The sequence below is a fragment of the Balaenoptera ricei genome, chromosome 5 (genome assembly GCF_028023285.1).
Source record: "Balaenoptera ricei isolate mBalRic1 chromosome 5, mBalRic1.hap2, whole genome shotgun sequence".
Taxonomy (NCBI): Eukaryota; Metazoa; Chordata; class Mammalia; order Artiodactyla; family Balaenopteridae; genus Balaenoptera; species Balaenoptera ricei.
The window spans coordinates 41646561-41670596 of NC_082643.1; the positions used below are offsets into that span (position 1 = coordinate 41646561).

The 24036-nt window shown below is 36.2% G+C and overlaps 2 protein-coding genes across 5 annotated transcripts in view; both read right to left on the minus strand.

Annotated features, from left to right (window-relative positions):
- Window positions 1-24036, minus strand: part of ARHGAP24 (Rho GTPase activating protein 24) — a 528172-nt gene that overhangs the window by 143703 nt on the left and 360433 nt on the right. The gene's annotated exons all lie outside the window — the stretch shown is intronic.
- LOC132365842 (large ribosomal subunit protein eL22-like) lies at window positions 8404-8826 on the minus strand. The gene has a single exon (XM_059922694.1). It carries the CDS (start codon window positions 8824-8826, stop codon window positions 8404-8406), a length of 423 nt encoding a protein of 140 aa, XP_059778677.1.

Genomic DNA, 24036 nt, shown 5'->3' on the forward strand with positions numbered 1-24036 from the left:
TTATTCTATATTTCTCACAACTCTTGTTGTAAGGAGGAACTTATTTTGTAGTAGGTGCTGAAGAAAAAGTTAAAAGTAATATTGGTTCCACTTAAAGCTCTTGATTTCAAGCAAAGGAGATTTTTTAAAATGACGAATTTAATCAAAAGGATAATTATTAGAATATGTTATGAGCTCAGAATCAATGGGAGGCTACGGATCAGGCTTCAGAGCTTCAGAGGGCTAGAAAAGTAATTAAATAAAAATAAAAAGGAGAGATCCAGAGTCGTAGTACTCAGCCTACCACAGTAGCCAGCTTCTATGGCGTCCTCTGCAATCACTGTTCAAATGTGAACTTTCCAACTGTTTCTCTCTATCCTGTGTATCTTACAACTGAGAGAAAGCACCAAATTGGTCAAAATAAATCCATGTGCCTACTCTCTGTCTCTACTGGACTGAGGCAATAAGGATCTAATGCCTTTTGCTTCTTTAAGAAAAGGTGTAAACCTAGAATTTTCCTACCACTAAAACTGCACAGAGATAATTTCTGAATAGGAAATGAAGCATTACGAGGGAGAGTAAATGGATTCTAGGAAATATATATACATATATAATAACATATATATGTAATAACTGATCATGATGATAAATTTGAATCTATAACCCATACTTTTCTTATTCTTAAATGAACAAACAGTGAGAAATGGAGTATACGCAATGCATTCCAATGTTTCCAGAGAGGGAGTATTCTATTCCAATACTCTTATTCTGGTAATCTCACTTGTTACATTATGCATTTACTTTGTATTCATGACAGGCCTTTTTTTTCTTGTAGTTTGTGAAATGAAAGTAAATATTTATGAAATCACCTTTTTTCTGCTTTCCTCACAGCCTTGAAATATCAAGGAAGCTTGTTCTTGCTAATGGCTTTTGCTCATTACCCTGTACTAGTAAATTCCTGAAGAGCAGAAAGTTTGCTCTGCTCACTACTGTATCCTCAGTGTCTAGAACAGAGACCAGCACAAATGCTCAATAAATACCTGTTGAATGTTGATTTCTTAAACATGTTCATTCGAGAATGCTAATTGAGCCATTGTTTATAATAGCACAACAGAAATGGGAACAATCTATGTATCCAGCAAAGGGGGAATAATAAATATTTTTTGATGTATCTAAATCTATGAGATGTGCATGATATGTTAAATTTTAAAAAGTAAATTGCCAAAAGAAGTACAGTATAATCATATTTTTTGAAATATTATGAGTATACATAAAAGCAGTCATAGAAAAATGTACTAAAATGTTAAGAGAGCTTAGTATTAAGAGTAGGTTTGGAAGGGAAGAACAAGAAAGATACTTTCACTTCTTATTTTACATAATTTCTTAAAAAAAAACCTTTTATTATTACAAAAGCATGACACATGCATTGTAAAAAGTAAGTGCTGATAAGCAAGACTAAAAAAATTAAAACATCAGATCTTTATCTCTGTATATCTATCTACATAAGGATGTTTTTTAACCAAAATGAGATCCTTCTATACATACGGCTTTTCTAGTAAATAATACCTTTATTTTCATTTCAGTAAATTTTCTAATACATAGACATATTTGTAAATTAGAACTCATCAAAATTAAACTTTTGTTCTTAGAAAGACATGGTTAAGTAAACAAAAAGGCAAGCTCCATATTGAGAGAAAATATTCACAATACATACATCTATCTAAAAAAAGACTTCTATCCATAATATATAAAGAATTTGTACAGCACATTAATGAGGACATAATAAGCTCCTTCAAATAAATTAGGAAAATATGTGAACAGTTAACAAAAGAAGATATATGAAAGGCCAGAAAGTTCATAACCAGATACTTAATGTTATTAGTCATCAGAGAAAATCAGATTAAAACCACAATGAAATTCCACTAAGTACCCACTAGAATAACCAAAATTTTTAAAAACAAACTGACATTACTGAGTGGTAGCAAATATGTGAAGCAACTGGAACTCTCATATATACTAGTGAGAATATAAAATGGTGCAAATCATTTGGAAAACACTTGCTCAATTTCTCACACAGTTAAAAATACACTTAGCAAATTACTCAGCCATTCCACTCCTAGGTTTCACTCAAGAGAAACCTATACACATGTCCAAAAGAGAATTGTTCGTGAATAGCACATCACTTCTAGAGGCCAACTTCAAAGCCAGGCTGAGGGAATGGGGAACTTCTCAGCATCCTACTTTTCTACACGGAGTATAAACATCATGGGAATCTCAGACTCTTCAGGTAGGCTATTAAACTCTGTCTAATTAAGCTGATTCTATATTTGATCACTCTCACTCAAATATAGGATCAGTATGTCTAGGCTTAATTTCACAGAGCCTTTTTCCTGTGTACCCTAGTCAAGTTTGGTTCCAACATTTCAGGTTTAGATTTTCTGTGGTTTAGAGAAGAGTAGATTTAGAGTCTGAAGAACTTAGTTGGTCTTTGGCTCAGTGTCTCACACTTTCTTACATACACACATGTATACACAAATAATGTTTGATCACATTGGGCTAATAATTTAATACAAACAAACTCACAGAGCTACTGTGAATATTTCATGAGATGGCACATAGAAAATTGTTTTCCAAAATGGAAAGAGGTCCACCAATATTAGATATTAGTTGCAATCCTCAGGAGTGATAGTGGTAGGCTTCACACAAAGGAGATGAAACCTGGTCACGTGGTACTACTGCTATAAGAACAAAACAAAGTTAACATAAAGCTAGGACCTTGAAAAGCATAATGTCCGGTAAATAGTCCCTTGTTCTTAGGGCAACCCCAGAACTTTAAAGGTATGAAGTGTTATTGTTGTTTTTCTCTTAGAAATGCTGCCTGTTAGGTGCTGGATCTAATGATGAGCATGGCTGAGTATCTGTTTCCTATATTGTGAAGTCATCCCTGAAAATACCATATCAAGTGGCAGAACTCCAGGGACCAAGTGCATACGACATGTCTGAGCTCACTCACTGGCTCAGCATAAACACCAGTTCCACTTTGGACCTGGTGGAAGAAACCCAGTCACTGAACTACAAGTCTTCTGGGCTTTGTAGGCTAAAGGAAAAGAGAGAAATAAAGGAGCAAGAAATGAATGGATTTATGTAATTTTGGAACTTTCCACAGGGAGCCTTGAAGACTTAGAGATAATGTTTTATAACACCTTCATTTTATAAGTAAAGTGGGAAAGTTGGGAAAAGGGAAGACATAATTTCCCCAAGACAAAGCTGACCAATATGTTACTCTTAGAACTTTCCTCCTTATCATAATTTTTTTTTTTTTTTTTTTGCTGAATTTACACCAGCTAACAACACACCAGAACCATTATCTACAAAGGCCCTTGAGTCTAAATTGTGTTTATAAGTCTTTAGTCCATAGGAATGTAATTTTCTAGTTTTTCAATTTTGTAAATTCAAAATGCCATTTGTCAAGTGTGTTGAAAATGCTGACCATTATATGTTGCCTCTGAGATTTCAGTTCATGTAGACAGGATTTCTGTAGCAGTCGTCATTTCATGTCATTGTCTTCCTGTATATAAATATACAATTTGGACACTTTGTATCTCATATGAACAAACTGACAAATGGGTGACATTTCATTGGTCAGCCCATGTTTTTCCGATTTGGGGTATAGACCTGGACATAGCAGATTTGCCTCACTGCAGAGACAGTGTGGTGAACTGGGAGAAAAGTTATAGAACATAGATGAGGCTACCAGCTCTGCCGTTTACTAACTATGTAATCATGTATAACATACCTAGATTCACTTATTCTGAGAGGTCTTCATCTGAAAAACAAACATAATTCTTCTGCAGCATTGAGATACATTAAACTACTAAACCTGCAACTTGAGGGATGGGTGATTGGGTCCTTGGCAGTGTGACCCACCAAATACCACCATATCCTGAACCCTAAGCTCTAATGCTGTGAATAAACAGATCATCACTTCCTTAGCCAATGAGGACGCTACGTGTGCCCTAATCTTTGACCTTGTCTGCCCCCTAAACAGGTTTCCTTGCAGTTCCTCCAGCAGGCCAAGTACAGTCTCACATCTGAACCTATCCATCTGCCATTTCCCCTGTTTGGACAGCTCAATACACAGCAACCTCCCTTAGGCTTTGGCTCACAGTTTGCCTCAGAGAGGTGTATCTTGATAATCCTACATAAAATAGTACCCTGCTCCACCCACTCTGTGATCTTTTTCTCTGCCTCTGCTATATCTTTCTTTATAGCCCTTGCTGCCTGGCATGCTTTACATTTATCTTATTAAGCATTGTTTATACATACAATATACTGTAATTATATATCTTCTGGTAGCTATAATGTAAGATTATTGAGGACAAAGAGTTTGTCAGTTTGATTCACTGTGATATTCCCAGTTCTCAGAATAGTACTTATCACATAATACAAATGAACAGATATTTGTTAAATGAATGAAAAAATAAGTCAGGCAAATTTTCTGGGGATTCAAAATAATCAAATGATACTTTACTTTAATCTTTCTTATTAGATATTTATTGCAGATCAAGTGAAGAATAAAATCTAGATATTGAAGTATTATACTGTTATAAAAATTACTGGTGGAAGTTTTTGCATGCACTCCGAAAGTTTTAGTAGAAATATGATATCTAGAAATTCCCAACATAGTTCATAAATGGATGTACCCTCCAAATTCCCCCTTTTGTTTCTAGAACCAGCTGGCATCTAAGGTCTTTCGAAGGAATGTATGGATTTAGATTGACTTTGGCTGAATTATATTCTAGCCTTTGTAAGCTACGAAATGGTGGTAAAACTATTGTAAATCTTGCTGTGATATCTTATCCTGAAACATAAATAATGAAAATAATGAAATAGTTCTAAAGGTGGTTGGTCCTTTGACTGAAAGGTAGCTTTCTATTTAACTATATTTCAGATATCAAACTGTACAAATCTGTTTGCTTATTGCTTTTCCTAATTAAAAGGCCAGAAATCAATTTTTCGGAGACCCACAGCGTGGTAATAAATACAGTATTGGAATCCTGACAAATTATCTTTATGCAAGGTAACAGGGTAGAGTGAAAGTTGGTTAATAGCCACTCTGTGATATGTGAGAATGAATCCATTACCATTAAGTGGTAATTAATTGATTGTTTTATTGTTATTCCAATAGGAAATGTAAAAGTGTTGACTTCAAAAAAGCACTTCCCCATTCCTAATGATGACTTATGCTGTACTGTCTGACTCATTCTACAGGAGAAGCAAAAGGTAAGATATTAAAGTAGTATCTCTCAACAAAAAGCATCATTAAACAAAAATCCTGACCTGTGATGGTGAAATGGAGTTCCCCATCCTCTTAACTCACAGAGAGCAGGGCAGAGGGTGAAGACAAGTTGCTGTAAGAAGGCAGCTTTGTGATTTTTTGCCTTCTAGCAATGTCAATGACATTCCATAAAAAAAGGAAATAATAACCAGAAATATAAAAAGATCCTATTTTTTTACTTTAAAAAGTGTAATCACCAATAAATCTTTACATATTCTTAGTAGCTAAATAAACCTTTCTAATGACTTTGAAATTTTTGCTGTTTAGAAAAAACGAGTACTAGTATAACCCTCCCAATACCCACCAACGGAAAATGTTGTTTTTTTACTTAATTTTTAACTCTATTAATGTAAGTGGGAGCTTTCAATTCACAATTAAGCATTTATTATTTATTTAACTTATAAGGTTGTGCTGCTACTTCTCCTGAATGAGGTGGATGCTGATGAGAAATACTGCTATGTCTTAAGCGTGTTTAAGCAAAACTTGTATTGAAAGGAGAGGGAATATTAAAAGTAGAGAAAGATCCTAAGGAAGCAAATGCAAATGTTGTATTTAAGTTTCAAAATATGTACACAGATATACAGTAATGCATTACATGAATGTATACATTAATGTTTCTATAGTTTGAGAGGAAGACAGACGAGTTAGAATGGGACCCTGCCACTGACTAGCCATGTGATTTTAACCAGCTGCTTGATATCTATTGATCTTAGTTTTTTAAATCTTAATGTGCTAAGTTCAATATATATGTAATCTAATAAAATGGAATGTTTTGCTCTGCCTTTAAAGACCACTATCAGTACACACATCCCCTACTCTACCCTGCTCAGGCACAACTTGCACAACACTTGCACACACATGTTTGCACACTTGTGTGCACGTGTGTACACTCACATACATATCTTATGTCCATTGTAGGAATGCAAAACAATGTAGAACAATTTTTATCCTGAAAACAACTGAAGTTTACTCTAATTACAGTTGCATATTTTTAAAATCTAATAGCACTGTAATATCTTCCATGTCATATTCAATATTGCACTATTAATTCTACAAAATAAAGCATGTTAAAAAATGTTTCCCCCGAGTCTTAACAAAAATCACAAGAAAAATGTTGACTCATGAGAAAGGTTTAGATTTGAATGAACAAACTTTCCATAAAAATGTCTCTCCATGAATATACACAAATTTGTATTGGTGAAAAATTATCTTAAAATATAACGTTATATATAAAGAATCATTATTTCTTTTCTTATTCTTATTATACACCAATCTCTAAATTCATATTTATCCCATCAGCTGGAATTAATAGTCAAGCATTACTGGTATTCTTTGGTTTAAATTTTTTTTTTTTTTAGCCATGTGTTAGCCACTTTAATATAAAATGTGATCAAAAGTCAAAATACAAGAGTTCAAAAAGGCATAGAAAAACCTTTTATCTTCAATTTTATTACAAGTTTTAAATTCTGGGAATAGTTTAAAAAAAAAAAAATTATATGCCAATTTCAGCCCAGGGCTAATTTTTTTACAACCAAACTAAGAATTACTACAAGGGAACATCAATGCAACAAACAAGTAAAATTTGCAAACCCAAGTCACAAACTTGCTAACAAAGTTAATAATCATGGTAATGGACAGCACCAAAGAGCAACTGATGCCTCAGTTAAATTTGAAAGAAACACTGCTTTCTCTAGGGCAGAGAAACATGCAAACAATTCTGCTTCAAGAAATTTGCATAAAAATAGAAAATGCTAGAGCCTTTACCACAAATGAAATTGCAAAGCCTTAGTATATTAAATTCAACCCAAGGAGCACCAAATGTTAAATTGGAGCCAAGGTACGACTCAAAACATTTAATTTCCAGCTGTGCAACTAGCAAGAGCACAAGAATTTCAGGTGTGGAAATGAGCCCTAGGCAAGCTCTTGAGAAACATGAATTTGATACAATGTAATCTTAAGACAATGCAGACAGTCCTGTAGAATTCAGATTTTAGGAGGGCACCATAAAGCATCAGGGTCTCTTCTCAAAGTCACTCTTGATATTCTGTCAGCAACAATCACATTTTTACAATCTCATTGATGACCTTTCACAGATCTCTAGCCTCTACACATATGGCAGCAGAGCCCCCAGTATCGTGGGAACCCCTTTCAGTTTGGCCCTGCTTAACGTGTCAGTTTGTAGAATGACTTTTAAGCCCAGCCGTGGCCTAAATGGTGTGAAAGGGACTACTCTCTGGGCATCTCAACACTTCTCTTCAGCCTGAGCTGTCTCCCAGGCCCCTCTCCTTCACACCTGCCCCCATGGTAAGACTCCAGAACTCTGGGATTCTGATCCTGACTCCAGGGAACCTCACCGACACCCACCTTTGGAAGCTCCACTATTTCTCATCTCCAGCTTCCCCTGGTGGGGTTCAAAGGGACAGTTTGGTGCAAAGACTTGTAGAAACAATGATTATTTACAAATTCATATTTTGTAGACCTTTCCTTAATTGAACACCTGTGACTTTTACAGTCGCTCTCCAGACCCTTTCCTGAGGGGTAGTAGAATATGCAGCGACACAGAAGGACCACGTTTTAGTTCTACGGGAAGAAAAATGATTAACATACATAGTAACTGTGTACGTCGAGTAATTTGTAATCAGAAAATGAAAAGACAAATGCCCCAGAAGCCTGCATTTTATCGACATTGCCACTTTCTCAAAAAGAGAACCTCATAAACAAGTCACTGGATCTGCTTTCAGTGAATTAGGAGGTCCTACATTTGTATTCCTCAGTCTTTGAGAAAAGTATCAGATGAAACTGACTCACCCCTTTTTGTGTAAAATAGTGACTAACTGAACTCACATCTCCACGCCCTCATCCACCTGCTCAATGTCAAACAGTAGTCAGTTCCCTTGAAGGAGCCTTATCCTTCTATTTTGGTATTTCTACCACAAGAATTGAAATTTTCAAGCAGAAAAAAGTTTAATTACAAATAAGTGAGTGGCAGCCCAAGTGAAGCCCTTTCACTGTGATTTCCAATGTTCTGTTCAATCCACGCTGCAGAGATACAAGGAAACCCACCATTTTGTTTCCTAAATTTTATTTTAGAATTCATACAAAATACCCCAGATAACTGAGTTTCGATCCTCATCTTCCTCCTCTTCTTCATCTTGATTAACCTGGAAGTAACGTAATTCGTAATTTTCTTTGCTGTTAGCAACTACGTGTAACCAATCACGGAGATTATTCTTCTTCAAATATTTTTTTGTGAGATATTTCAAATACCTTTTGGAAAAAGGCACCTCGGAAGTTACAGTGATCTTGCTTTTGCTTCTTTCAGTTGTTACAACACCTCCTCCGAGATTCCCAGCTTTTCCATTCACTTTGATTCTTTCCTTAAGAAACTGCCCAAAATTGGCAGCATCCATGATTCCATCTTCTACAGGATGGGTAGAGTCAAGAGTAAACTTCAGGACCTGTTTCTTTTTTTTACCCCCCTTCACCACAAGCTTTTTCACTGGTGCCATTGCCGCCCTTTGGTTTAAGTTTGATTATTTTATTAGCTAAGAAATTGCAAGTTATTCAGAGAATGATTAAAAACCACCAACTGCCTTCTGATCTACAATGGATGAGTAAAAAGACTTCAAGTCCAAATTTATGAATCTACTATCAAATTTTTCTTATCATGAGTCCCCTTTGGATCTTCTGTTATTTGCATCTTGAATTTGGATATTAGCTCTGCCACTTACTAGCGATTTAACTTTTCCTTACCTATAAATCACAGATAATAATAGACCATAGAACTAGAATGCAGGTTTCCTGACAAATGGTGCAGTTTTAATTCTGTTCATCTTCTTTTATGTTACGAGACAAACAGAGAAAATAAAAGAGCTATCTGACTAATCTAGCATTTTAATGGCAGTATTAACCTAAATAGAAAATCTTACTGTACCATCAATCTAATCTTCTAAAAACTTAAAGGCAGTCACAAAAATTCTAATAGTAACTTGCATATTCGACTCAATAATGACAAATTTATCACTTTGTCCATGAGTTGATTTCTTATGGATACTTACAAGAAAAAAGTCTAGTATACTTTTAACCCTATGTATTTTAATTTTTTCATACATTTAAAATTTCTTACTTTGGTACATAATATTCATCCCTTCCACAATTTTCCATTTTTACATTAGTAATAAGGAAGAAATATGAAAAATTATAAAGGACAAGAACAAAAAGGGAAATGAAAGACACCAGAAGCTTTTGAGTCAATTATGGATGAGGAAAAAACTAGAGGTCGTTTATAAATAAATATTTGTTGATTATACAATTTTGAAATATCTTAATGTGAAATGTGGTATTTCTTAATGTGAAATATTTTATTTTTACTGCTAACTCCAACTGGTCAACAATGAGTATATTTAGCATTATCAAGAGCAGTCAATGGCCACAGAAAACAAATTTATGGTTACCAAAGGGGAAAGAAGGGGGAAGGGATAAATCAGCAGATTGGGATTAGCAGATACAAACTACTGCATATAAAATAGATAAACAACAAGGTCCTACTGTTTAGCACAGGGAATTATATTCAATAACTTGTAATAAACCATAATGGAAATAACATGAAAAAGAGTATACATGTATAACAGTCACTTTTCTGTACACCAGAAACTAACACACCATTGTAAATCAACTATACCTCAATTAAAAAAAAAAAAATAAAGCAGCCAGTGGCATGACCTGATTAAATTTGGAGTCAGAATCCCATTTACTACCTGTGGGTTTTTGGCTGGGTTATTTGACCTCCCTAAATCTGTCTTCCATGTGTACATCAGGGGTATTGATACCACCCTACCAACCAGCTGGGAGGACCAAATGAGACAAGTTACACAATACACTTGGCACAGACACTCGCTCAATCAACATGAGCTCCCTTCCTCTTCCCCTGATGCCAGCTGCCTGGCAGACCACATTAAACAAAAAAGGAAGCTATGTTCTCCTTTTTCCAGACAGCTGGTAATCCAGACATCACAGGCCTTTTACAAACAATGTTGACTTATTTTTGCCACAGCTGATGTGTATATAACGTGCCTTGCCAGTTCTCCTCATGGGTTGAATTCATGACCGTGGAATAATTGACTTGTTTTTCTTTATTGCTTCTCATTTTATGGGACCCAATTGAGGTAAAGTGGCAGTTTCATTATGTTTTGTACATTTCAAAGACCAGGAGGACTTCGTTTATTGTCTTGTAATAACCACAACAAAAATGTTTTACATTGTTTACCATAGCTTTTGATGTATCTAATGTTAATCCTTCCCATCTGTGGATGCAGCCAGTGAAAAAAACAGGTTAAGTAACTTGCCTAGCATCACCTGGGTAACAGGGACAGAGTCAGGATTTGAATCGAGAGGTCCTGACTCCAGAGCCTATGCTCTAAACTCATAGAAGTTAAAGAGAGCTTGAAGCACACATAGAGTGAAGACAGGCCTTAAACTCCCATCTATTTTCCACTGCACTCAACTGTGGGGTCAGGGTTGGGGGACAGAACACATCACAGAATACCTGAATGATGTTAATTATGCATTTATTGCAAAAGAGAAACTCTGAAATTCCTCTTGAGGGGCACATATGCATCTCCTCTTAATCACTCAATTACAGTACCTATGGGACATATGTTCAACAGGTAACACATTTTTTATTATACCTAAAATATTCAGTAGTTTCAGAGACATATTCCTGCTCTCTCTGGTCTCTTCTACCTATGGGGAAAGGGCCACATAAACAGGCTTGGTGTAAACGCTTAGAATAGTGCCTGGTACACAGTGAGAATATATGTTATTATTATTATTTACAATCCAGAGGCTGCATAGCATAGTGTTTTGGGAGCCAGACTGCCTGAGTTCTGATTCCAAATGCACTCTTTACTAGCCAAGACCTTGGAGAAGTCATTATTTAACCTCTTTAGTTTCCTCATCTGTGACATGAGAATAATGGAACTTACCTTATTGGGTAACAATAAGAATTACCTGGAATAGTTTCTGGCTTATATAAGCCCCATACAGGTATTACATTTTACTACTGTTATCATCATTAATTGCATTTTACTATAGCAATAGTTTTATTTGTTCATTTTTGTTTGTTTTTATTAGGATTTTTTTCTTCAAATGAAACTGGACACAAAAGTCCAGTATACATACAGCAGATTTTATATTGTATGGCAATGTACATAAAGCCAACATTGGTTAAATGGTGTTGAGAATTTCTTCCTCTGGCCTCACCCTAGCACACCTATCTATAAAACACATTCAGGGAACATATTTCATTCAGCAGTGTTAAACAGGCCTAGGCACCAGCAAGATGCTCCTTGGCAGGCTATAAAATTGAATTGAGCAGGGTTGATTAAGCAAGAACTTAAGAGCTCCTGGCCTCTTTGGTCGCAAGGCCAATTGAGTTTGGACCCAGACTCTGCTATTTGATAGTTGGGGAAGTAATTCAATCCCTGTAACACTCAGTTGTTTCCTTTGCTGTGAGATGGAAATGACACTATGACCACTTCTTGGGGTTGTATTTGGGTAAATAAAAGTCTAGTGTCATTATTTTTATCATCTCAATGACGCACAAGCCCCAAATTATTGGTGTTCAAAGAATCTAAAGAGAGAAGTCTTCCATCACTACTTTCTCCTTGAAAAACTTGTCTTGAAAAATGTGAAATTACATGAAATGATTGTTAAAGATAAAAATAATGTCCTCTACTTTTATACCCATCTGGGAGAAATAGGAAACTTTGTAATGCAGTATATTTGTTTAAAATAGGGTGCATCAGTAGTTGAGTTCAGAGTTTAAAAATCTACCCATACTTCCTATTTTAATAAATAACATAATTTGGATATGTCAAAATTTGTACTGAAAAGCACACAGGCATGCATTTTGAAATCTACAAATTTTAACCAAATTTATACCAATGTTGAAAAACATGTGTACTTATTTCAACAGAGCTTAAAATGATAGTTTTTGAATATTTAAAATTGTTTCCCATTCATATTAACCAAATATCAGTTGTCTTAAAGCTGACATGAAATTAAATAGAAAGATTTGCAATACATTTTCTCTCAAGAATATGAAGCAATATGAAGTAAAAAGAGTTGTTAGAATGACTGAATTCACTAGGAAAAAGAAGGGAATTGCAAGATCCCTTCTTCCTGTCACATTTGAAAATCATTTTAGTAACATTTTATAAGTTGAAAAGAAAGCTCCTCTCCACACATTTCATACAACTTTCAATCACTAGCCTTGAGATATAAACTTGAATTAGAATACAATAATTAATGAAAGCTTTCTTGCCTGACAATTTGACCTGAAAGTCTGCCCAATAAGTAAACAAAATATAAGAATAAAAAGAGACTGAGGACAAGTATCAGTGTGGCCAATACAAACAAAGAGCTGTGCAAAGTTATATAGCTCCATCCTATTTGATGTTCAGTGACTCATTTCACACTGTTAAAAAAAAAAAAAAAACCCGCAAAGGATCGGCCCTCTCTCCTAGAAGCTGTATTAATAGAGACTCAACCTAACCCATTTCAAGAGTAAGGATTTATGAGTTGCAGGAGACTACAGTGTACTTTGTTTCTCTTTTTTCAATTACTAGAAACATCACTTGTGGGAGAAGTTGCCTCTTTTCTCTGGTCTTTGACTACAAATTATCTGCTAAAAATGTGCAAATATGTAGACATTCAAATGAATTGATAGAGACTATTCTTACTTCTACAGCCACAGTGTCAGGAGAATGTTTTCATCAAGAAACACTGTAGGGACTTCCCCGGTGGTGCAGTGGTTAAGAATCTGCCTGCCAATCCAGGGGACATGGGTTTGAGCCCTGGTCCGGGAAGATCCCACATGCCGCGGAGCAACTAAGCCCCTGCGCCACAACTACTGAAGCCTGTGCGCCTAGAGCCCGTGCTCCACAACAAGAGAAGCCACCGCAATGAGAAGCCCTCATACCACAACGAAGAGTAGCCGCCACTTGCCACAACTAGAGGAAGCCCACGCACAGCAACGAAGACCCAACACAGGCAAAAAAAAAAAAAAAAGAAACAATGTAAATTTTTAATAGACAGACTCTACTGAACATACAGGAATATGCTCTACTGAATGAAGACGTTCTACTGAACAATCATTCTAGATCACATTTGAAAACTAGTAACAGGTAAGTCTAAAATGGAGCTTTGGTAAATAAAACAAAACAACATCCTCTGGAATTCGCTATAGATGTTAAGGCAGCTACTTTTTTTTTTTTTTTTAAATGAGAAACAATGTGTTTTAAATTTATTTATTCATTTGTTTATTGGCTGCATTGGGTCTTTGTTGCTGTGCGTGAGCTCTCTCTAGTTGCGGCGAGCGGGGGCTACTCTTCATTGCGGTGCGTGGGCTTCTCATTGCAGTGGCTTCTCTTGTTGTGGAGCACGGGCTCTAGGCGCCTGGGCTTTAGTAGTTGTGGCATGCAGGCTCAGCAGTTGTGGCTCACGGGCTCTAGAGTGCAGGGTCAGTAGTTGTGGCACAAGGATTTAGTTGCTCCGTAGCATGTGGGATCTTCCCGGACCAGGGCTCGAACCTGTGTCCCCTGCATTGGCAGGCAGATTCTTAACCACTGCGCCACCAGGGAAGTCCAAGGTAGCTACTTTAATGTCTTCATTTAGAACATCTTTGTTACATTTGAGAAACCAAATCCAAAAAAAAGAAGATACTAAAATCAAATAAGGCACCTAAAATGATCAGCAGTTTCATGTTGGATAAATTGATATATGTTGTCTAATTACATAATTAATGTATCTCTCTGTCTACTTCTACCCTTAATTTATGGGACTTTGTAATATGAATAATCTCCTTTTGATCAAGTGACATGATGGCTTTAAGACTGCTAAGGGCCATTACCAACAAGCTGTGTCTCGATACAAAATCAAATTAATACCTGAACTTTCATTTATAGAGGCTGTATTTCAATAATATTGGTCTATCACAGGTAGGATGTTTATCTCTTAAAAATTTCACACTTTATGGGCTTCTTTTCAATTTGTAAAGCCAAAGTCATAGCCATCAGGTACAATCCTGCTAAATATTCAAAGCCTTGTATACACAACAATTATGAATGAGAAACAAATCATATGATATATAATACGGGATGAGTCATGGCACCTGTGGAGCAGGACAGGCCAATTGCAATGCTTTGTACACGGGGCCACTCTGTTCATCACACCTTGCATAACTGCTGGGCCCAGTGTCCACTCTGAAGCTTATCTTTCTTCATGGCTTTCAATTATACAAGCTCACTGCTTAAAGGCAAGAATTAAAATGCAATTCAGGAAAAAATGATTCTCATCTCCCTTAAGTAATTCTGAACTTGGCCCTAGTTTTCTTTTTTTATCAAAGTTTACTTAAGTTTATTCTGTCATGTGGTTTTTGTTTTTTGTTTTGTTCTGTTTTCTCCAGCCAGATACAGGTCACTGAGTTTCTTAAGAAGGGTACTTTATACCTTCTAAGTTAACTCCAGTTAAAATTAGCGTTTATTTTGCATCTACTTGGTCAACAGAGTGAAATTATTTTATTCTCAAAAATGTTGGAATTATAATCAGGCAAATGCAGGTTTAATGTTTTATCTGCAGTGATAAGGAAGTTCTATGTGAACATAAACACTGTTATCAGGGATTCAAATTTGAGTAAATAATATTGATAAAAGGTATGGACCACTAGAAAGTCTCTATCCTCTGATATCCAAATTCTAATCAATATAGACACTTTCCTCTTTGAGAAAGGTACTTGGAACCAAGGACTATGTCAAATAATACGTTTATAAATTGCTGTTTTTCATATTTAAAGACAATCTGTGCAATTATTTCTACTGAGTCTATCCTGTTTCATTATGATTTCCCAGAGCAATGGGAGTAGCTACCATTTTTAGTTCATTGCTATTGTTGTGTTTCCCCTTCCCTCTGGAATTAAGCATGCATCAAACATTTATTAGATATCATCTAAGGTAATTAGTTGTTCATGAGAACGCCATGGGCAATGCCGTATTGTGGCAACTGACCTACGCTTTTTATTAGAACTGCATATAGACCAGAACAACACAATAAATAAAAGTGAGGAACTCAGTTCAGCCAGAGGCAGAAGCAAGGAGAGGAAAAGCAGAAACATCCAAGGTGTATCCTCCTGTGAATAAAGAAGACAACAGGTACACGGAGACAGCAGGTAAATGGAGGGGGTGTGGAATTAGTGATGGAGGGAGGGTATGAAAAGCATTTTATTTGGTGTATAGCTGAAAGGAACTGTGCCTAAAATAGATCACTTGAGGAAGGACACAATCCCCCCACCCAAAGAGAAGGCACATCTGCAGTAATAATTGTCTGTGCAATAAAAGAGATTTTAAAAACACATTTTAAAGTAGCTATTTTGGCCCATTAATGAGATATTCAGAATGATTACTTGTCTCTCTTAAGAGGCAGTATCCACAGTGGTTATGCACATGGGATCTGGCATCAGATCTGGAATTCTGACTCTGACACTAATTGACATGGCAACATATTTAACCTCTTTCTGCCTCAATTTCCTTATCTGCACAGTTTTCCTCATCTGCACAATTTTCTCATCTGTAATTTATGACATCGTTGTAAGAATTACAAGTGTTTAAGTATGTAAAGCACTTAGGAAAGTGGCTGGCACATAGTAGCAATACATATTCACCATTCTTTCTTGACATTTTTCAAACCCAATAAAGAATGCTAACAGAAAAGATGATCAAGACAATTAAATGATGCCACTAGCACATTCTCGAAGTATGGTTTTACTACTTAATATATAGATAAAGCTAACAGATTCAAAATACTAACACTTATCTAGGGACCTAAGCCAAATATAAATCTCAAGAGAAGACGGTACAAATGTTATCAAGAGTTGTCAAATTTCCAGTTACAAATGTTGATCCCCATGTAGGGAAATTTACCAGCAATATTATCCGCAGCATGGCAGTTTCAATGGAATCAGAATATTGTTCATGTTGCATACTTGCTGACATCCTGGATTTTAGGGGAGCAGATTCCTCCTGAGCATATTTTAATCCTGCGGAAAATCATATTTCACTTAAAGTCCCCAACTCCATGAGAACCGTGCCCTCAGAGTTCCTCTCAGGAAGCTGTATTTGTTCCCCTGCTGTTATAAGCATTTGCCTAAGTTGACTCCAGGACAAGTTTACTTATGCCTCTTTTATTTTCAAGTTTTATGTTTCTATTTGTCTTCATGTAACATAGACACAACTTCTGGGTGAATTACATTTTTAGGGGAGCACAAAGACTATGGGACAGAAAAGGCAGAAGTAAGAGAACAAGAGCTCACATGCTTTTAATCACTTAGAAGACGGTGCTATAAACTCAAGTGCCTTTTCCCCTATACTAGGGGACATTTTTTCCCCTCAATGGACCTTATTTCAGGATTAAGTTCTATGACTCAGCTAGCTGAGTCAACTTAAATTGTAGACCAGGTTGGCAGAAAAGAAGCAACTTACACAAGCAAAGTTAAGTGTAGAAGAAATAATTTGAACGTTCTCTATATATGATGATCTTCTGAGTTCACTCCCAAGGGATAATCTACAGTAAAGGAAATTAATGATAATTGAAACTTAACTACTAAAATTATTTCCAGAGATCAATATTCCCTTTATAGATAACTGTGCCATAGCTGTGCTGGAATAATGGCCTATACTTGCTGAGTGCACATATTAATGAGGCTTCTGCGTATAAACACTTCGTTTTTATTTTCCTTCTTGACATTTGAGAATGGGGCTTTTATTCTATGAGCTAGAATAGCTTTTCTCAAATCTTAATGTATAAATGAAACAGCTGGGAATCTAGGTAAATATGCAGATTCTGATTCCATAGGCCTAGGACGGGGCTGAATGATCTGCATTCCTAACCAGCTCTGAGGTGATACTGATGCTGCTGATTCACTGACCACACTTTGAATAGTGTGACGGTAATAAGACAGCCAGTCCTGTACTCTGAATTTTCCTTATCATCACCTTACTTGAGCCAACGTTATGGGTTGAATTGTGTCCCCCCGCCAAAAGATACGATGAAGTTCTAACCCCCTGTACCTCACAATGTAAACTTATTCGGAAATAGAAAGGGTCTTTACAGAGATAATTAAGTTAAAGTCAATAGGGTAGGCCATAATCTAATATGACTCGTAATCCTTATAAAAAGGGGAAATTTGGACACAGAGACAAACATTCACAGAAGGAAGATGATGTAAAGACACAGGCAGAAGATGGCTATGTACAAGCTAAGGAGAGAGGCCTGGAACAAATCCATTCCCAGGCCTTCAAAGGGAGCATAGACCTGCCAACACCTTGATTTTAGACTTCTGGCCTCCAGAATTGTGAGACAGTACATTTCTGTGGTTTAAGCCATCCAGTTTGTCGAATTTTGTTACAGCAGCCTTAGAAAAGAAATACAGATATAGTATTAACAACTCTTCCCTGACACCTCTTCTTTCTCCTCCTCTCTGACATATACGGAACATTTCAGTGCACCACTAAACTTAGTACAATGTGAAGAATGTGAGGGCGACATTCCACACACAGATAAGGTAACACAAAGGGGTAGGTCATGTTTTCTTAGGTTTGCCTAAGACAAAAGCTTGGATTGGTCCTACAGTCATTGCAGGTGTTAATCGTGAAACAGGTTAAATCTACTGTAGATTTAGTTGTTAGTTGTTGTTCTGTTGTTAGTTCCCCTTAGGAATCAACAAACTTGACGCTTAACACTCAAAGGACATATGCCCAGATTTTTGCGAATCTCTATATTCCCAAATCCTTCTATAGCATATAATTTCCTTCAGAAAATGAAAACTTGGAGTGGCCCCTTAATAACCCTATAAACATAGACCTAAAATAAGTTATAAAGGCATTAAAACAATTTTACAAATCACTTTTTTGTTGTTGTTGCTGTTGCTTTATAGCACGTTTGGTGGACTCATTTTGACATAGATCATCGGTACTGCCAAATTTGAATTTCATAATTTATTCAAAACTGCTTTTGTCTATGAATTCCCATTTATTTCTACCTCTTCACATCCTTTGTGCTTCATTAGAAGCCCTACAAATAGCTTTTCTTTTTGAAGCCATTTTTCTACAATGAAACAAAGCTGTTCTGTTTTTGTTTTTAAATCACACTATGAGAGTTATTAAGTTTCCAATGAATACAAGTAGAAAAAACAACCCACATAGATTTTTAGAAGATGTAGAAAAGAATGAAGTAAACTAATCTCACTCACTAGCTAAATGACGGGTCCATACAAATCAGTCTCACTCCAAACATTCCTCAGCAAAATGACAAATTACTCAAGACCTTTGCTTTCATTTTAAGAGCGTAAAACACAAGCTTCCAAGATCCATGAAAGTCAAGGGTGTGAAGCTCTTCATTATGATACTTAGCCTTTACACTTCTGAATATAGTTCATCCTATTTTTTATACTATCCATGGGGGTGGTACCACTCCCTGGAGGGATGTTTGGAAAAGCGTAGGAGTGTTTGAGTTTTCACAATAAATGGATGAAGTTATTGGCATTTAATGGGCAAGGCATTGGGAAACTAAATAAAGCAAAGCAAGAGATGATAAATCTTTGCCTCTCACCAATTGCCAACAGCTCCTCTATGTTGAAGGTCTCCTCCCATTTTGACATTTCTTTAAGATTAATGGTCTTTCCAGTTTAGGCTCTGGGTTCACCTCTTGACTTCTACCAGAAACCATGCTGACTTCATATGTCTCTCTCTGTCTCTCTGATTTAACAGGTGTGTCATTCATTCCCTTTGTGTGTTCAAAGATGGCTGGTTTCGTTTCTCACCCCCTCCACTTTATAGACTGTGATAAAGAACATACCATGTAATTAACATATCTGTTCTTCTTGATTTGTTGTTTTATTTTTTGATCCTTGTAGATAAATCTAGCACAGTGTACTTCAGATAGGACATCCTGGAGCTTCTTTTGTACAGCCATCCATTTCCCTCCACCATTATGGTTATGGTCTCACTCCTTCCTTTTCTTTATTCATTCTTCAAACATAAATAAGCACCTGCTCTAAGATATGGTGTTAAGCCTCATGGAAGGAGGGTACGTACAATGATGATCAGATCTCTCTTCTGGGATAGTCAGATTTACCTTCTTTCCTTTTTCATTATTTTTTTCCTTCTTCTCCCTGATAACTTTTCCTAACTTTGAGCCTTTGCCAGATCTAGAAAAAACTCACTCTTCCACAAAATTGTGACAATTCTATTTGCTAAACTACCTCCCTACACATCTATGTTGATTAGCTTTTTGATTATTTCTTACACTAAAAACAAGTTTACATACATAGTTTGTCATTTTAACCTTAATATTTGTGATTTATGCTAATATTAGAGATTTACAAACTGAAGGTTAAATAACTTTCGCACAAACAACTTGTTCATGGATTTTAAAACAGGTCTAGCTGACCCTAGTGCCTGAGTTCTTAATGAATATAAAATATTCCTGATAATTAAAATCACCTTCCTGTGACTGCCAGTGAACTTTATATGCCCTACTTTTAAATCTTAGCATAGACACAGTTGGCCTTCATTCTCAGTGCCATGATTAAATTCATCACGACTGTTTTAGAAACCTGGTTATACCTTCCAAGTTTCCATTAAAAATAAACCAAAAAAAAGTTTAAAAACTTTTCTGGGTTTCTTAGCTAATACAAATCCACAAAGTAGAAGTTCCAAATATAACTAGGTAGTCCTCTGTTATTTTTCAATGCCTGCAGGCTTTTAAAGTGCTGTGAATGTGCCTTAATCTGTTGCTAGGAACACTGCACATTGCTCCAAACAGCCTGCCAGTCTGAGAAACCTAGCGTGAATGACATAAGTGTTTCTTTCATCCAGGTCAGAGGATGGCGTGCAGCAGTATGGGAGGTGATGGGAGGGGAGGAGTTCAGGATAAAGAAATTAACTAGAGGAAAAGGAAGTGACAAAGAAGAAAGAATCCACAGACCCTAAAGGAAAAGCTTTCCAACCGAAGCTCTCCTGCTCCCCACCAAGCACACATCCCTTGAGAGCTTTTGGAATTGGTTCAGTCTAGTCTGACAACAACTCAGAAGGGCCAGGGCACAGCTGAGAGTGTCTCATTCCCTTGTCACACCAATGGAAGTCACAGATCTGAAACCTGCAGATACCAGAGACAGTGAGGCCACTTTGAAACCTCAATCACGTTTCAGATTTGGGAATCAGGAGAGTTAAGAGCAAGAAATCAGTCTATAATTTTTTCCCGATACTTGTCTGGCCCCAGGATAAAATATAAAGCATCAGCTTTAGAATTAAAAAAGAAATTAGTGGTTTACATTTATACCTTCTTTGCTTTCCTTCATCTCAGAAGCTTTGGTGCCTGAAAAGCATAGAGAACGATGGGGCAGATGGTACAGAGGAAGGATCACTTTTGGCACCTCCCTTCTGCTATAACTGCAGCAATTACCACAAAGCCTAGGCACCTCTCAAGCAGCAGGATGTCATTTCTACCCCTGTTTGTGGCTGCTTAGTGACACGGTGGATGAAGCATCTCCTCTGTTCAAGTCAGTACACCAAAGCTTTCTTCTAGCATGCATGTGGCTTTATATTTTACATCTAAATCTTTGACTCCTCTAGATTTATTTTGGTGTAAAGGATAAACCTTTTTTTTTTTTCCCAAATGGCTATCTAAATGTATCAATACCTGTTTTCCACTCAATCATCCTTCCCCCACTATTTTGAAGTCCCACATTTATTACACAATACATTCCAGTGGGAAATTCCAGTAACTGGAATGGGGAAACTAAACATGGACAGTAAGAAAATTCCATTTCCACTGAAACACCATATGCATGATTTCTCCTTTCCCTAATGTTTAAAAATGAAAAGGAGAAATATTACAAGGGAAAGATGCCACATTTCTAAGGTGCCGCTTTCCTTGATTACAGGTTATTTTAAGCACATGTTGATCTATTCTAATTTGATAAATTAGTTATCCTATTCATCTGCTAAATGTTCTTTGATCCCTCTGTGCATTGCTGCTGACTCAAGGAGTAGGACATTATGAAGGCCAGTTTTGACAGTTCAGCTGAAACTGAATTGTTACTCAATTTATATATGTTCCTTGCCACATTATATGTTTGCTTATAAGGGCATGGCTGGTTATGGCTATTTTTAAGTGACAGGAGATTTAGCTTTTGTTTGAGCAAAATAATCAACATATTTTACTCTTCTGAATTTTCTTATTCTGAAAATCATATTGAAAACAGTGTAAAAGGCTCTTAGGGAATCTGAAGAAAATTCTGCCAATGAGTTCAGGTGACTTAATCATTTATTTATTCATTTAACAATTATTTATTAACTTTTGTGTGTCAGAAGATGATTCCAACCAAAGGTGGATGGTGAATGCACAAAGTTAAAATTTCTTTAATAATTCTAGCCTAATTAAGGATTCTATCAGAACCCTAATGTGGACACATTTATTGTTAGACTCTAAATCAAATAATATATAGCTGTGTAGGACAAGTAAAATGTACCTAGTTATTCGGTAGAAAGGATTCAGTTATTTTCAACCCTTTTGCTGTTTTAAAGTATTGAATTTAAAAAACAAAAACAAATGGAACAAAACCTTTCTGGAGATTGCTGGCAGAGGTCCCGGAGTTGATGGAGAGGTACATTTCACATCAAGAGATTGTTGTTCATAGTGAACTAACCATGTGAACGCCAAATTCGGCAAAATGATACTAAGTAATCTGTCTATTCCTGTTTGGGTGTATTGGTTTGTATTAGTCATGCCTTTTCATTTTCTATATTTCTAATGCTTTGGCATCTGGGCTTTGCTGACCCTGAAGAGACTGCCCCTTCCAGGGCTAGCCAATTCCTAGAGATAGGAAAGACTAACCCTGAGCATGCCTTTCTTATGCAAATAAACCAATTCGGAGCCCATACCCCAACCAGATCCTTTATCTGGCTCTCACAAGGCTCTCACGTGCTGGGTCACTATCCATCTGCCCTAAACACCTCAGGGCCAGGTACCCAGACAACAAGAGTGGGTCTCTATGCCCCAGAACCTGCTGAAATTATTCGAACTAGCCAGTCCAAAACTTACGTACCCTACTTTGCCTGTTCTTTCCCAAGGAAACCACAATAAAGCCTCTTGCCCATGTTCCCCCCTTTCTCTCTCTGCCTCCTGACCAACCCAGGTGCTTCTCTATGTGGTCCTTCAAGGCACGATGTGTCCCTCCTTTTGAAACTGAGTAGCAAACTATCTTTTCTTTTTTTTTTTTTTTTTTTTTTTTTTGAGGTAAATAAAGGATTTTTTAATAGTATTTTATAATCGGATGGGAGCTTTGAAATCATCTGTTACAGATGCTAATACGTATTTTTCTAATTACCACATTTTAGATTATTTTAAGGTATATTTAAACATACAAGTAACTGGAAATAGTTCTTACTGTCCACAGCCTACAAATCCGTGTCTGTGCAAAGTAAATAAGCATGAGAAATAATATTGAATGCAAAAATCTTTCCAGGTGCCTTTCAATGATGACCTTGTTGTCCTAAGTACTGGACAAAACAATGGCTTGGCTACAGTGCATGTGAGTATTTCATGGAGAGCCGACTTAATTGGGGTTATGTGTCAGCTTGTACTAAGTAACGTAAAAGAAAGTTAGGGACTTTGCCACAAAGTTACAGAAATCTGGGCTTGTGTAACCATGACTGAGGTAAGAGTCATTTATCATTCTTTCTAGCTATCTTGGTAGCTGTCCCCACAATTTCTTTCTGAAAATGGTTTTATTAATCTTTATATGTATGTAGTCTGTGTATTTGTGGAAATTATATATATATATAATTATATAGAGAGATAAATAGTTTTTATGTCTATATATGTATATATACATGTGACTTGTATGTATACACTCATACGTGTATATACATGGATGCGGTGGTTAGTAACATAGTCTCACCTCATTTGTCCAGCATCATTGGGGATTGATGGATATGTAAGGGCTTAAGTTTCTTCTATTTTTAACCATAGATTGCATGGACACACATAAACAGCTTAGAAAAACGTGTAACTGCCAAATGCCTAAAATAAAATAAACTATGTATTCTGAGCATAAGTTAACATTCTATTGATTATTTAATTGTGTGCTCATCTTTAGTACATGTATTCCTTCAAAGATTGTTTATAAGATTGCATGAGGGTGGGGAGATGGATGGTCCACTTTTCTGTCACTGCAAACTATCTTTTCAATGGCAATCATCTCCTGATCTGTTGTTCCCACTATACCTAAATAATTATAAAACCTACATTTTAAAGTAGAGTTCTTAACTTATAAAGAAAAGGAGATACTTCTTTGTAGCTACAAAATAATTCCTTTTAACACATTAATGTGTTCTGATAAGAGTTAACGGTCAAGTGAAACCCCATGCTATAAGAGGACAGGAGTGAGAGAAGGGAAAGCCTCCAGTGTGTTTTATATTTTATCATAAAAATATTCAAAACAGGTTGATCTTGAAAATATTCTATCAGAAAAGAGCACATAGAAGTCTTTTTCTATTGATTTCGATATGTTGGATTAAATTCTTGAACATTCCCTTAAGATCCAATATGCCTGTAACAGGAAACTTTGCCATAATTGTCTGTTGATGGCTTCTTGGTCATTA